The sequence below is a fragment of the Drosophila rhopaloa genome, unplaced genomic scaffold, assembly GCF_018152115.1.
Source record: "Drosophila rhopaloa isolate 14029-0021.01 unplaced genomic scaffold, ASM1815211v1 contig_2, whole genome shotgun sequence".
Classification (NCBI taxonomy): Eukaryota; Metazoa; Arthropoda; class Insecta; order Diptera; family Drosophilidae; genus Drosophila; species Drosophila rhopaloa.
In genome coordinates this window covers 4,205,795-4,219,614 of record NW_025335083.1, presented here as the reverse complement: position 1 = coordinate 4,219,614, position 13,820 = coordinate 4,205,795, and the positions used below count along the sequence as shown (strand labels likewise).

At 45.7% G+C, this 13,820-nt stretch overlaps 1 protein-coding gene across 6 annotated transcripts in view; it reads right to left on the bottom strand.

Annotated features, from left to right (window-relative positions):
- Positions 1 to 13,820, bottom strand: part of LOC108042812 — a 42,985-nt gene that overhangs the window by 3,985 nt on the left and 25,180 nt on the right. Inside the window, exons 3-6 of one of the 6 annotated variants that reach the window (XM_017121267.2) lie at positions 4,411 to 6,104; positions 3,136 to 3,913; positions 1,822 to 2,570; positions 519 to 1,758 (exon numbers count right to left, since the gene is read on the bottom strand). In XM_017121267.2, the coding sequence (XP_016976756.1) occupies positions 519 to 1,758; positions 1,822 to 2,570; positions 3,136 to 3,913; positions 4,411 to 6,047 (4,404 nt within the window). In that variant the 5' untranslated portion in view covers positions 6,048 to 6,104. The remainder of the gene's footprint in view (positions 1 to 518; positions 1,759 to 1,821; positions 2,571 to 3,135; positions 3,914 to 4,410; positions 6,105 to 13,820) is intronic. The other 5 variants (XM_017121268.2, XM_017121272.2, XM_017121269.2 and 2 more) reach the window with 5 other exon arrangements.

Genomic DNA, 13,820 nt, shown 5'->3' with positions numbered 1-13,820 from the left:
GAAGTGTCGGATCGGAGACTGCAATTTGACTGCTAACAAGTTTTTTCTGACTTCCTTAAGATCTACAGCTTTTTATGTTTAATTTGATCCTACATTCTTTAATTTCCGCTTAAAAAGGGCTTTGAACATCAATTGCCAATGCCTAAAAGGTTATGAGTGGGAAGAAGCAAGGAATGGCTATATCTAAATTATATGAAACTAACTTTATTTAAATATGCCATTAACTGGGGAAAGTAGATAAATTCTTTTACTATTTTTAATATCAATAAACAGACTATCTGGATTAATATTTAGGCTCGCATAATTTCGCTTCTATGATATATTCTTTTATAAATCGATTTTAGAGAATAAATTGTTATCTATTTCTGGTCTCCGACCATTCAAACAGAATCCTTATTTCTAAATAAAGTCCTTATCCGAGGAATTTGGGTCAAAAACGAAACTTTCGGGGATCGGCGGCTCGTTTCGGTTTTTCAATGGGACAAAACACAAATCCATTAAAGTGCACTGGGCCATACCTGGATGACATGCTTCCAATTCGAGACCTGGTGGCAGTGGCCGCAGCGATACGGCGACGGGTCGCGTCGATCGCCATCGGCCATGGTCAGGAGGCTGGGACTACCTGGACTATGGCTATGGAATCTCGTCTGCGGATGGGGCATCGGCACGGCAGGGGGCACTTGCACCTGCTGCTGATGCTGCTGCTGCGGCGCCATCGCAGCCAGGTAGGAGGATGAGGCTGGCGGAGGCGGCGGCGACGATGTGGATGAGGAAGACGCGGACGCGGAGGCGGAAGCGGAGCCGGCGGCCGATGAAGTGGAGGCCACCGAAGACGATGACGACGACGACGATGACGAGGGAAAGGAGTTGGAGTTGGGATGGGCTTTCGTGTTAGTGCTTATGGAGTGGGCATGGGTTAGACCCGCTGCCAGGTGGTAACCATCACCGGCCATGAGTGGATGGTGGTGTTGGTGGTGGTGGGATGAGGATGTGGATGAGCTGTGGTTACCCGCACCCAGTTGATGAGCCAGAGAGTTTGTGGCAGTAGAAATAGGAGTAGGAGTGGTAGTTACTGGCAAAGGCGATGCATTGGGCTTGCTGACTGAGTTGGAGGGTTGTGGTGGTGGTGGTGTGGTGTTGGATGAGGCGACGTAGAGGGCATCCTGCCGGAGTCCATTTCCCACAACCGAGTTACTGTTAGCGTTAGATAGATGATTTCCATTTCTGGCACTGCGCGGTGAGGTGAGCAGATCCTGCAGCGATCTGGCGGTGTCTTTGGTGGTGCTAGTGGTGGCTTTGGTGGTTCTACTAGAGGTGGTGGTGGTGGTGGTGTTCGGCGACGTCAGACTGTCGGCACTTGCCTCGTTTTGACTCGCTTTCTGCTCACCGTGCTCTAAAATGGAGGCGGCACTGGCTTTCGTCGTATTGGCTTGTGGCTTTCCGCCCACCAACGCCAAAGCAAGTCCGCTCAGAGCGCTGGCGTTGGGCGTGGGCGAGTGCTGGGCCTCCTGGATGGCCCGCTGCAGCAGTCCGGCGGAGATGGCCGGGCTTGTCCCGGCGGATCCACCGTTGGGCGACGACTGCGACTGGGTCTGCTGCGACAGGCACATGGCCGCGAAGACCTTGTTCATGTAGAACGGGTTCCCACCCACGGACACCTGCAGCGGCGAGGTGCCGGCGGCGGAGTTGGACTTCGGGTAGCTGGCGTCCTGGTAGTGGATCTTCACGTGCGCCAGCACTGCGTCGCGGTTCTGGTGGCTGTTATGCGGAGTAAGCCACCAATTAGTTCCATTGAAATAACGATCTTCAAGATCAACTCACCCAAAGTTGCACTTGCGGCACCGGTAGACCGTTCTCTTCTCGTTGCCCTCCTGGTGCACCTCGGTGATCAGATCGTCGCTGGGCTTGCCCTGCATCACCGATCCCTGACTGGGTCGCTTCACCGGCGAAATGGTCACCGAGGGCGTGATCATCGTGGACTGGTGCTCCTTTTGCTGCTGCTGCTGCTGGTGGTGTTGCTGCTGGGCCATTGCGGCATTCATCATGGTGGCCAGCAGCGGGATGCGGATGAGGTTGTCCGCCAGATGGGCGTCGTCCAGGACATTCGGCTTGCTGGGCAGCACCGGCTCCAGGGTGATGTCCTGCCCGGTGACCGAGCCCACCTTGGCGTAGTCCTTGAGAAAGGCCAGCGAGGCCACCTGGTTGGGGGTCATCTCGCCGGACTTCATCAGCTTGGGGTCACCATCCTCCTCGGTGACCTTCATCAGGGTGATGTACTTGTTGTACTTGGTGTAGTTCCTGCGGCCCGTCTCGTCGTTCATCAGGACCTTGGCCGTCTTGTGCGAGGGATCGCGGATCGTCTTCAAGCGGATGTGCTTCGTGATGTCCCAGCGCCAGTTGGAGCGGTACGAGCACAAGGAGCACTCGAACGGCTTCTTGTTCAGGTGGCCCACGATGTGCACGTGGAAGCGGGACGCCGTGGAGGCCCAGAAGCTGCAGTGCGGACACTTGTACACCTTCTTCAGGGACGAGTTGGCGGCCTCCTCCTCGGGCGTCATCTTTTTGGTTACCTGCAGTGCGTGAAAGAGTCAAATTTCATTTTGACGTGGCATATGCTCGTGCTGGGGTTAAGGGATTCAACTAAAAAAGGCTGCATTCAAGGATCCCTTGGACTATATATACTTATATATCAGATTATCAAAGTAAATGTTCTAACCCTCAATTGATTGTTTGCTTTGACAAAATAAAGAAGGTAGTTAATAAAAGTAACTGCTTTACTTAACTTTAAGATAAGTACGATTCTACAAAGTACAATAAAAGTATAAATATATAAATAATAAAAATGTAAAATTTTGAGTATCCTGAAGAACCTTAGATTTGTGTATCTTAAAAAAATTAAACTGCTTGATTTAACTAACATTTTGGGCTTTTACAAAAGTCCATTTAATTGAGGAAATAATGTAAGATTGACTTACAAAAATGGGAATAATATAGAAAACCATTTAGATTGGAAAACCTTTCAGAGTATTTCTTGGTTCTATCTCAGCAGTTAGTTTTTAAGTAACTTATTTTTAATTTAAAAAGAATTTCGGACCTTTGCTTGTGGGATCTGTGCTATGTGGACTCCGGACTTACCTCGCCGTAACCGGGTGCAGTTTCCACGCCGTAGTAGCTGTTCTCCTCGTTGCTGGCCGCCTGACTTCCGGCCGGGGACTTGACCAGGCTGTGGCTGCTGTTCTCCTGCTGCAAGGATGCGGCGGCAGCGGCGGCTACGATCTCTTTGGTGGCCTTGTTCCAGATGCAAACCCGTTGCTGCTGCACGGCCGCCTGCTGCTGGAGGCTCTGCGTGTCCGGCCGCCGGTCGCCGCTCTCGCCGGAGTTCGAGTCGTACATCTCGTTGGCGCAGCGGATGGCCTCGACGCACTGCTTCAGGTGGTGCAGCAGATCCGTGGAGGACTTGCAGCGGTGGCGACAGTGCTGGCAGCGCGTGGATCCCGTCACGCTGAGATTCAGGGCCGAATGCGAGTGGTGATCCTCGTCGTCCTCGTCGATCTCCAGTCGGTCGTCGGCATCGTCCTCGTGCAGTGCCACGTCATCGTCGTCGATGATCACCGCCGAGGCGTGGCAGCTCTTGCCGTGGATGATCGACTCCGAGAGGCACTTGGCCACATGGCCGCACTGGCACACCAGGTTCTCGTAGTGCGCCCCCGACTTCACTCTCTCCAGGAAGCCGGTCTTCTTGGTCAGCTGGCTGCGCGTGGAGTTCTGGGAGGCCACTGTGGTCGCCGGTGACAGTTGCGGCACATCCGACTTGTCCAGCATCTCCGAGATCTGCTTCTCGTTGAAGAACATGGACGCGATCTCCGTCAGGGAGCTGCGCGAGGCATTCGTCTCCTTCGACAGGTTCAATACGCTGGGGGGCAACAAAAACTGATTATTAACCGATTCGATCTGAATACTTCGGAGTTTCGAAGCTTAGGATTTCAAATACACAGAGGAATACTGGAAATTTAGCTCCAAGTTGGATATCAGATTCCAAAAGTACTTATCAAAGTTAGTCAAACTTCATTTTCTTAGGCCGATTAAAATTACACGTTTAGAACCTTTAAATTATTGCAGCTAAAGACACAAATAAGTAAAAGGTATAAGTTTCCAAAACAGTAAATTAGAAAAGGTAATGTAAAAAAATGTTGCATTTGGTATTAACATATAATAAATACGATTTGGCATTTTTTAGACAAATTTAAGCTTATTTTTCTTAAGATTACGCAAATTTACTTAGAAAATTTCTAAGCTTTCAAAATCCAAACGCGATCTAAGCCAAAAAAAAATCCAAATGGGTACGATGAGTACTTTCAGATTGTGACGTCCACTCCAAACCCCTAAAATGTAGCTCATTGGGTTACTCACTCTTTGGCTCCCTTACTGATCGGGATGAGATTGGGCACTGGTCGCTGGGCCCTGGGCGTGGTGGTTCCCACACTGGAGGTGTCCGAGGAGCAGCCGCCCTTCTGCGACAGATCCGTGGGCTCCTCCTCCTCGTCGTACTTGCTCCGCTTGCCGTAGTGGTGGTGGTGGGGCAACTGGTGCTGCTCCTCGTCGCCCCCGCTCATTGCCTCATCGGGATCGGCATCCTCGACGCCGTCCAGCTCATCGTCCACATTGTTGTTGTTGAACTGGTCCTCCAGCTCGGCGGAGTCGCTGAGGAAGTCCTCGCACATCTCGCTGGCACCGACCTTGTTCTGGCGCCTGGGCCAAATGGAGCCCGCATTGCCCACCGGTGGGACGTGGTGGTTCATCTCGTGCACCGTCAGCGATTGCTTGATATCCGCGGTGAAGTCGCAGGCGGCACACTTGAAGGCGCCCGCTCCGCCATGGTTCTTCATGTGCCTGTCCAGATTCCACTTGTAGGGCGTGCGGAAGTCACAGGTCACGCACTTGATCATCGGCATGGAGTGGTACTTGACGTGCTTGCTGAAGCGCGCCTTGATGTGGGTCACATAGCTGCACTTGTCGCACCGGAAGAACTTGGTCTTGCCGTGCTCGGCCAGCTCGTGGGCTCGCAGCTGGGTCCTGTAGAGGGTGGTGAACTCACAGGCGCTGCACTTGAGCAGCCGGTTCTGCGGCTCCTCCCCGTTGGAGGGGGGCGTGGCTGAGCCGCTGGTGGGCGAGGGGGTGGGCGGTTCGGCCGGCGACTGGCGCTCGTAGTCGCGGAGGACCTGCATATGTCGCTCATACGCACTGGAGGCCACCAGCTCTAGTTCCCGCTGCTCGCGCTGCTGCTCCTCCCGCTGCCGCTGATTGAAGGCCTGAATGTCCCGTTGCAGCTTCTCCTCCTGGAGGAGCAACTCCCGCTTCACCTGCTCCAGGGTGGGCACATCTGGGACGGCCACCGTCAGGTTCTGGCCACCCATCACACCCACACTCTCCTCCAACCGCCGCTTGCGTGCCTCCCGACTCATGCCCCGCTTGCCCCTGGCCTGACCATGCCCGCTGGGAATGCCGTCCGTGCAGCCGTGCACCATCTTCATGTGCCGCACCAGCTTCTGGAAGTGCCGCGAGGCGTACAGGCACAGCTTGCACTTGTTGATCACTATCTTCTCGCCGTGCACGTCGCGCAGGTGGGTCAAGTGGTAGCGGGGATTCTGCGTGAAGTACGCACAGTGGTTGCAGCTGTAGTTCCGCTTGATCTTGCACTGCGGCAGACCCTCCTCCTTGGCGTCCATGCCGATGACGGCCTGCTGTTGCTGTTGCTGATGATGTTGCTGCTGCTGTTGCTGCTGCTGCTGTTGCACGCTGTTCACAACTGCGACTGCTGCGGCTGCTTGTTGCAACTGCTGCTGCAGGCGGTAGCGCTCCACGTGTCGCTCCAGGAGTGACGAGCCCGCCTGTGTTGCTGCCGAGTTGCTGGTCGCGTTGCTCGCGATGTGCCCCGTGCTGCCGGCGGGGTTGTGGCCACCCTGCTCGGTGTACAGCTGATTGCCGCTGACCACGCTGCGCACGATGAGCGTGTCACCCGAACGCTGCACCATCGACGGCAGGTCCATGTTGCTGCTTGGTCTCTTGGTGTCCTGGCAACTCCCTCAAGACTGGCTGGTGGTCGACTGCAAGAAGAGGGAAGGTAATCCAATTAGCTGGAGTTGCCAATAATCTGACTTAAATATCATGACAGAAAGCATGAAATGATAATAATTAATATAATATAATTTAATTGAAATTGAGAACACATAGTTAAGTATATTGATCTGCGATTACCTCACAAAAGTAATATGACAATTTTGCCTATATCCCATGGAAATAAGGCGTCATAAACCTATCTTTCCCTTAAGAAGCTTATAAATAAATTTTGTCTACCAACATTAAAATATTTAATATAAACAACACAATACTCATTAAAATTTAGATTTTATCTGAATAAGAATAAGTACTTAAGCATAATTTAAACGGGAAAATATTTATAAACAATTTTTAAAATCTTTTAAACAAATTTGAAATACTTTTTAACAACGTACGTCTACGCTTCTTCAAAATATAAACCTCCCTCGCATTTCAGGCTATCAAGAAAAACAAAAAACTGAGGAAATGAAATCCCAAATGCGATACAAAGGCTGCCTTAAATGCAGATTTCAACACTTGCCCAACTCATTACACATACATTATCACAAGCACACATGAATCGGCTGTGTATGTGTGTGTGTCTCATAAATATTTCAGCGCTTTTCACCCCACTTGCTCCCCCTCACCGCCAACGTTTATCAGCAAAAGTTGGTTCAGTTTTCCCAACTTCCTGCGCAGGATATTAAAATGAAATGTTTTCTGTCCGCCGAAAATGCGACAAAGTAGCGTAAAATCAACAGAAAGTCAGGGAAATTGGGTAACGGAAAATGGAAAATCATTTGAGAAGTCTGACAGGAAAACGAACCCTAAGAGCCGCCACAAATCTCGGAGGTAAATGTATTGTAGTTTGTGCGTAACACAAATCCATTTTGGGGCTAATTGGAGTTGGCCAAGTTGAAAAAGGGAAATGGAGGATGAGTTAGGGAGCTGGAAAATTTCAATACACCCACACTGGCACCCACAAATAAAGGGGCCCAGGACCCAATGAAGGTCAACCTTTTTGGGGAGCCACCGTTTGCATGAGTGCACATGAAGCGAGGAAATTCAGGGAAGGTTTCCCGAACCGGCGGCTAATCCTTGGGGTGTCGTTTTTATCAAATGCAGTAATTTTGCTTTTTAAGCGCTTTTTATTGCCGCACCCGCACCACATGTGTGTGTAAGACCCCCACAGAAACCGCAATTGTGTTTTGGATTAGGGAGGACCAGGGAAAAAGAACAATTTGATGGAGCATCTCTCTGGTGTCATCATTTAAGTAACATATTTAATTATAAAGAGAGAGCGAAAAATACATTAAAACACACACACACGCATAGGCTGTGTACTCTTGACATTCAACACGTTTATTGTCGCAGAGCAACAAGCTCATCATCCCCCCAACATCCAACAGCCCAGCATCCTTCATCCCACATCCTACATCCTCATCAGCGTCAAGGCGGAACTCATTAACAGAGCGGAGAGTGTGTAAGTGTGTAAGTGCGTGTGTGTGGGTGGATGGGTTGGTCCAGGGTTGGCAGGACAATATGTAAAGGTGTAGTGTGAAGGAGTCACTGTCAACGATTACTGGCTAGGACGCACTCAAAGTTAAATATCACTTGGGGTCGGCTAGGTGGACTTTAATTGATGCACTTATTTTTCGGAACCATTAATTTTCACTGAAGTGTTTGTTATTAGCAAAAAATTAAATTTAAAGCAGATAATTTTTGAAAACTTAACTTGTTGAGTCTTAATAAATTCGTAAAGAATATATTGTAAGTGTAAATATGGATTGCCATATAGCCATCATCACAATTCTAAATGTATAAAAATCGCAAGCAATGTTACTAAAAGTATAAAATAAAATAAATTTGAAGAGCACACTGATTTGTGTGCTGTAAATAGTTGGTGTTCTTTTAAACAAGTGGGAATTTATAAACCATTCACAACGCTTTACAATATACAAGACTATTCTTTAACTGAAAAATATTAAGACATCTTTCCCTAAATTATACAAGCTAAAATTTACTTATTCTTTTTTTCTTCATTCGAATATAAATTTAAATTTTTATTCCCTGGCTTTAAATTAAGGATATTGCTAAATCTCAAATCTAATTGTTGTTTAGTGTTTCGGCATACACTTGACGAAGTCACTGTTTCAGGTAGCCCTCGTCCTGGACAGGATCGTCTTGTCCTTATGCATTGTTGACACCGCGCTTATTACGGAAGGCAAATGAGAAAATACGTCGACGAGCTGCTTCCTGCTTATTTGCCTTTGTTTACGTTTTGTTTGTGTTATTTTTGATGTTTTCTTTTTTTTCTCAGTTTTCAGTTGTTTGGCTGTTGTTGTTTTTTTTGTTGTTCTTGGTTGAGTAAATACACACACCCGGGTGCACCCACACCGGCACGCAGACAGGCACACACAACCTGCTTATGCGGCAACACGTTTCGCTTTGAAATTTTAATTTCTCACGCGACGCCAAAAAGTATGCTACAAAGGATAAGGCAAGGATGTATGGTGGGTGGGGGTTGGGGGGTTGGGGTACGCACTTGGGGGCCCAAGTTGTTGCCATTGTTTGTTCTTGTTTTTGTGTTTCTTGCTGCTGTTGCAGCCTACGCGGACTTAATTAATCTTGCTGCGGGCTTAGCCCGTTGTCCTGGCAATTCCTCAGTTATCCTGGTTATCCCTTTCTCGCTTCCCCTTCACCCTTCACCCCCCATTTTGACGCTCTAAGACTTCTCTTCCTTACTTTCGGTCTGTTTTTGGTCTGTTTTCGGTGATAATGAGACGACAGAGGAACGCCTTTTTTCTGGGCTTGCATTAAAAACTGTTGAGCGTTGGCGGTGGTTTGATTGATGGATCCCGGTTCCTAGGCCCCAAACGGTTGGCACTTTAGCTTTTTGTTATTTTAATAAGACCAGTATTTTTTTTAAATTTTCTGAAATAACATTACAGTTACAAACAAGAAAGAAGAAATTTCAAAAGCAACTTAAGAAATTTTTAATTTTTGTTTTTTAGCTTACACATTTGTTTAATCTTACTTTGTTTGTTTTTAATTCTCCTTTAATTTGTGCTTATATTTAATTTTATATTATTTATCTTTAATATTTTTAACAAATTGTTAAGAAAGATTAATTTTACTGATGTTTCAAAGTTTACCCAAAGTTGCAATAATAATTAAATGTGTAAGTTATCGCACTCTTTCAATTAATTATGTCTTAAAGTGTTATCTTTTTATCTAGCCATCTCTTAAAAAGTGTAATAAAGTAAAAAGTTCCCCAAAATAGTTGCATAATTTGTTAATTTCTGCGACTTAAATGGCTCGGTAGTTTGGTTCGAATTTTCTCAGCTTAATTGGCACTGCAATCGTTAAGGTTCTGTGGACCAAGAGGCATCTGGTAGCCAATTTCCTTGTTTGGCCATTTGCTTGCGGACCAGGAGGAGAGGAAAGGAGCGAGGAGGCGGAAAGGGAAGTGGAGCGACAGGAAATGGGCGAACGGAAGCTGTGTTGTTGCTACAAATTAACTGCAAGCTGCAGAGAAGTAAATAAGAAATGTGCCAGAGGGAAAAAGTATGCTGGGATGCTCGACAAAATGTTTATTTATCATCAATTTGTTTATTCGAAGGCAACTAACGCTGTCGATGCTCCTCATTTCGGCCATTTCATTTTAATTTCATGATCCTTTCGAGAGGAAGTTATCGCGCTGTTTATGGCAGTGCGAATTGCTTTCGAAAATGTAATAGCAAGTCTCGTAAAAAGTCTTAACAGCTGAGAATAAAAGCAAAGTTAATAATTAACGGCGTTCGGAAAATATCTTCTTTAAACACAATTTGCCTCTTTTAAATTGGAACCTAAATTGCCTACATTTAAGTCTCAATTTATCCAGATTTCTGCCACACTTCTCTTCTGCACAAAACAAAGCAGGAGGCGAAAACTTTATGCCAGTCTGGGTGCTATTACTTAAAGATGCTGTTGCTAAAACTAAAACGTCAAGGCAGTCAAAACTTTTACAAAACACTCAACCACTTCCCCACATTCTTAAGGATCATTGGGGCCGAAGCATTTATATTGCCTTCACATAAATCTCAACAGACGTCAAAGTTTATTTCGCATTTTGAAATTAAATAAAGATTTGTCACGTAGAAATCCATTTGCTGAAAGTCACCCACACATATTGAGCTGTTCCCAGCACACACACACGCAAACTGATGAGACAGCATAAAGAAAACAGTATTTCCTGTTTCTTCTCTTTGCTTTTTCTAGACAAATACCAAGGTCGAAACTTTGCCTGCTGTGATTTTTGAGTTTGAATTCGCACCACGCCTGTAATTTCTTTTTTCTTATTTTTGGTTCTGGTCGCGAAAAAAGTTGACCGGAAGTTGCTAGACCTTTTGCTTCCTGTTTTGATTAAAGCTTAGTGTCTGGAATGTGCTCGGCAATCTAAGCGGAATATTAATTAAAGTTCCTACTGAAAGTCTGCCGTTTTCTACACAGCATTTTTCGATGGAACTCTCACTGGGGACCTAGTACGGGTGTCGGTACGAGCATATGTTGGCATATGTTGACAGTCACCTGCTGTGCCGCTGGCTACAAATGTGTGAATATATTTCCATGGTCCTCCTTTTTGGGAAAACCCCCACAAGTCACCCTATTCCCTTCATACATAAACATGACGCGAAGTTGTCAGTTTCTTCTCTTGACACTCATACGGCATGTTGGCCATCCGCAGCTCAGACTTTTTCAGCTATTTGTGCACCTCAAATAATTAGCAAACACGGTTTTGTGGGTGGGAAAAAAAGAAGACAAAAATCAAAATAAAAAAAACAAACATATGCTTCGACAGCTATGGTTGCTAATAAAAAAAAATTAGAAAAATAGTTAAAAAAAGAGGAGCCGCTGAAAGAAAAAACCGCAAAGTGGAAAAAATCACAAGGAGATCTCCATGAACCCGCGCACATGCAAATTAACTGAAAGCAAAAAATGGCAGGACAACGTTGCTAATGCGCCCCGTTTGCATTGTCTGCACTCACACATATACACTAGACACACACACACATACTTACTTGACTCGTCTGTCGTCGGTTTTAACAGCACTATATTCTTTTGTTTAACCAAACCAAAAAAAATGTCTTTCTCTCTCTCTCCCTCCCTCCGTTGTGGTGCGCTGTTTCTCTCTCTTTGCTTAAGTTTTCCCGGTTCTTTTCAGCCGTCACACAACGAATCGCTCTAGCGGTCCAACAACAACTGAAGAAGTGACCGCCGCGGTTGGATTTTCACAGGAAATATGCTGTCGAAAGGATGTTGCTATTGGTGCTGCTTCAACTTCGGCTGCTGTTGGTTAGTTGGTCTCTCTTCGTCTGCAGAGAACTGTAAGTTCCAATTGCAAGACTGTTAAAGGATGCTTAACAGCTTAGGTAAAGAGAACCCCTAAGAGACTTGGAAAGAGAGGGATAGTCTACGCTGTTATCAGAAAAACGAAGAAAGTTAGGCAGAGACTGTTATTTTAAACATGGCTGTTGCGATGAGTAATCAAATCGCGTCAAATAAAATTAAAAGAATCGGTGAAATGCTTTTTATACAATTTTTATATTACTTAAATTTTAATTTTAATGAATTGCTTTTTATACTTGAAAGTATTTTAGGCTTTTCTTTATTTATTTTAGTTAAGAACTATCAAAATTATTGCAATAAAAAATAAAATCAATCACAGCGATCGGAATTTGCTTGAAAATATAAGCTTTTTTATTGATTTGTTATTAGCATTTTAAGAAGTTTTCAATCTTTTTTATCAATGTATTTCCACAGCCAAAGTCTATCAGTAAAAACCACAGGCCAGGCAACATCGCCATTTACACCATTTTAATTTGTCGCAATTCGAATGACATTTTACCGCACTTAATTTGTTAACCAGGCAGAAGAACAAGATCCACTTGAAAAGAAAAGCGGAGGCGGACAAAAAGAAAACCCATCTGAGGAAAATAATGTGGAAATCAAGCACACTTCAGCCGAACGGCAGTTGTCGAGAGGCTAAGCCGAAACCGTAAAATGAGACGAGCTGCGATGCGGGTTTGGGTTTGGGTATGGGTTTGTTTTCGGGATGGCTTCGTTGTGGTCCTTGGGCTGGGGGACTTTCCCGTGTCCTTTTTCAAGGCAATCAACACAAATGCTACTTAAAAATTTATTTGTGACACGCACGAAGCGCAGACACAAAGGGAGTGGGTAAAAACGGAAAGAGAATCCAACTGAAGGCGTTGCAAAGCACAAACACTTAACACGCACACTGTGGCAGACGGGCACGCACACTCACACACACACACACACACACCCGCAGACACAGACACACGAGGCGCCGACAAAAAAGGACAATCAACATTTTAACACTTTTAAGGCAAAGGATACAACGAGGAGGAGGGGTTTTTCAGTTGAGAAATGTGTTGCGGTCATGCATTTTTATTCGTTTGCACTGCAAGGATCTAAAAATTTGAAAAGGGTTTTTGAAAGAACCCACAGGCTTTTGTAAAATTGGAGTTGCATTTTTTTTTTATTTATAATTTAAATGTAAATATATTTTCTTTAGACCACAAAAAAGGCTTCATAAAATTTGTTACAGCAAATAAATCAATTATTCAGAAGCATAAGCAAAAACCAGTTGTGTTACTTTTCTTTCTGTGTATGCCACAAGAGCAATGAGAGGTCACAGTAACGGTTTAGAAGGACATGCAGGCCCGGAAGGACAGGAAGCATCCATGGGCAGCATCAGACATGGATACTTGACATTTAAGCCTGCCGCTGAGACGGGTTTTGTATGCTGCTCCTAGCCACTCTGCATTTACCAAAGGCTCGTGATAAATGTGGAAAATTTCAGTACGTTCGGTTAATTCCTGAGCATGCAATGCTGCATTTATGAACAGGACATGATGGTCCAGCCCACGTGCCTTGCGCAAATATTGACCAGGCGAGAGAAGGACTTAAACTGCAGTTGGTTCGGGCTCAAATCTTTTAAGCAACTTTTCTGTAAACTTTTCTAATCAAACACTTGGCCACGGAAGCGCTGAAAAGTGTGCTCCGGATATGTGGAAGGATGTGTGCGACGGGGCCACCCGTCCAGTGCCAAAAACTCAACTTGTTTGTTTGCCTGTTGCCCTGATGGAGCATCTCGTGCATCCTGCTGCTCCTCCATCGTCCCCCTTCCCCCTTCCACCGAGCTAAATGAAGCAGCTCAATTTCGCCCACAGAGAGGAGAAAGTTGCTCGAGTGCAGCATGTAGAGCTTGAAGCTTTTCCATCTGCAACCCAGGGGCACACAGAGCCCTCATCCCATGTCGTTGTGGTTGGAAAAAGTGTTGCTTGGTCAGTGAATCCTGCCAAGGAGGTGTAATGAAGCCGCACAAATGCACACAACAAAGTTCAGGCTTTCTGTTCAGTAATCAAAAATAAGGAGAGAGAAAAATAATTTGTTGCTGTTTGCTTAATCCAACTCTGACATAGTAGGATTAAAGAAGAACTACGGAAATGCTGGAATGTTTCTAAATTTGTTTCGAATTTTGTTTAGTGATGAGCAAGCGCATGGGAATTTTCGTCGACGTGTTTTATATTCATTTTTGAGACGTGCTTTCTTTTTAAAATAAATAGAGTGAGTAAAATTGTGGCAAAAATACGGCTTGCAAAGTAAATATCTCCTATAACGTAAAAATGGTGAATAAATAAACCTTTGAAGAGGCAAGCTCA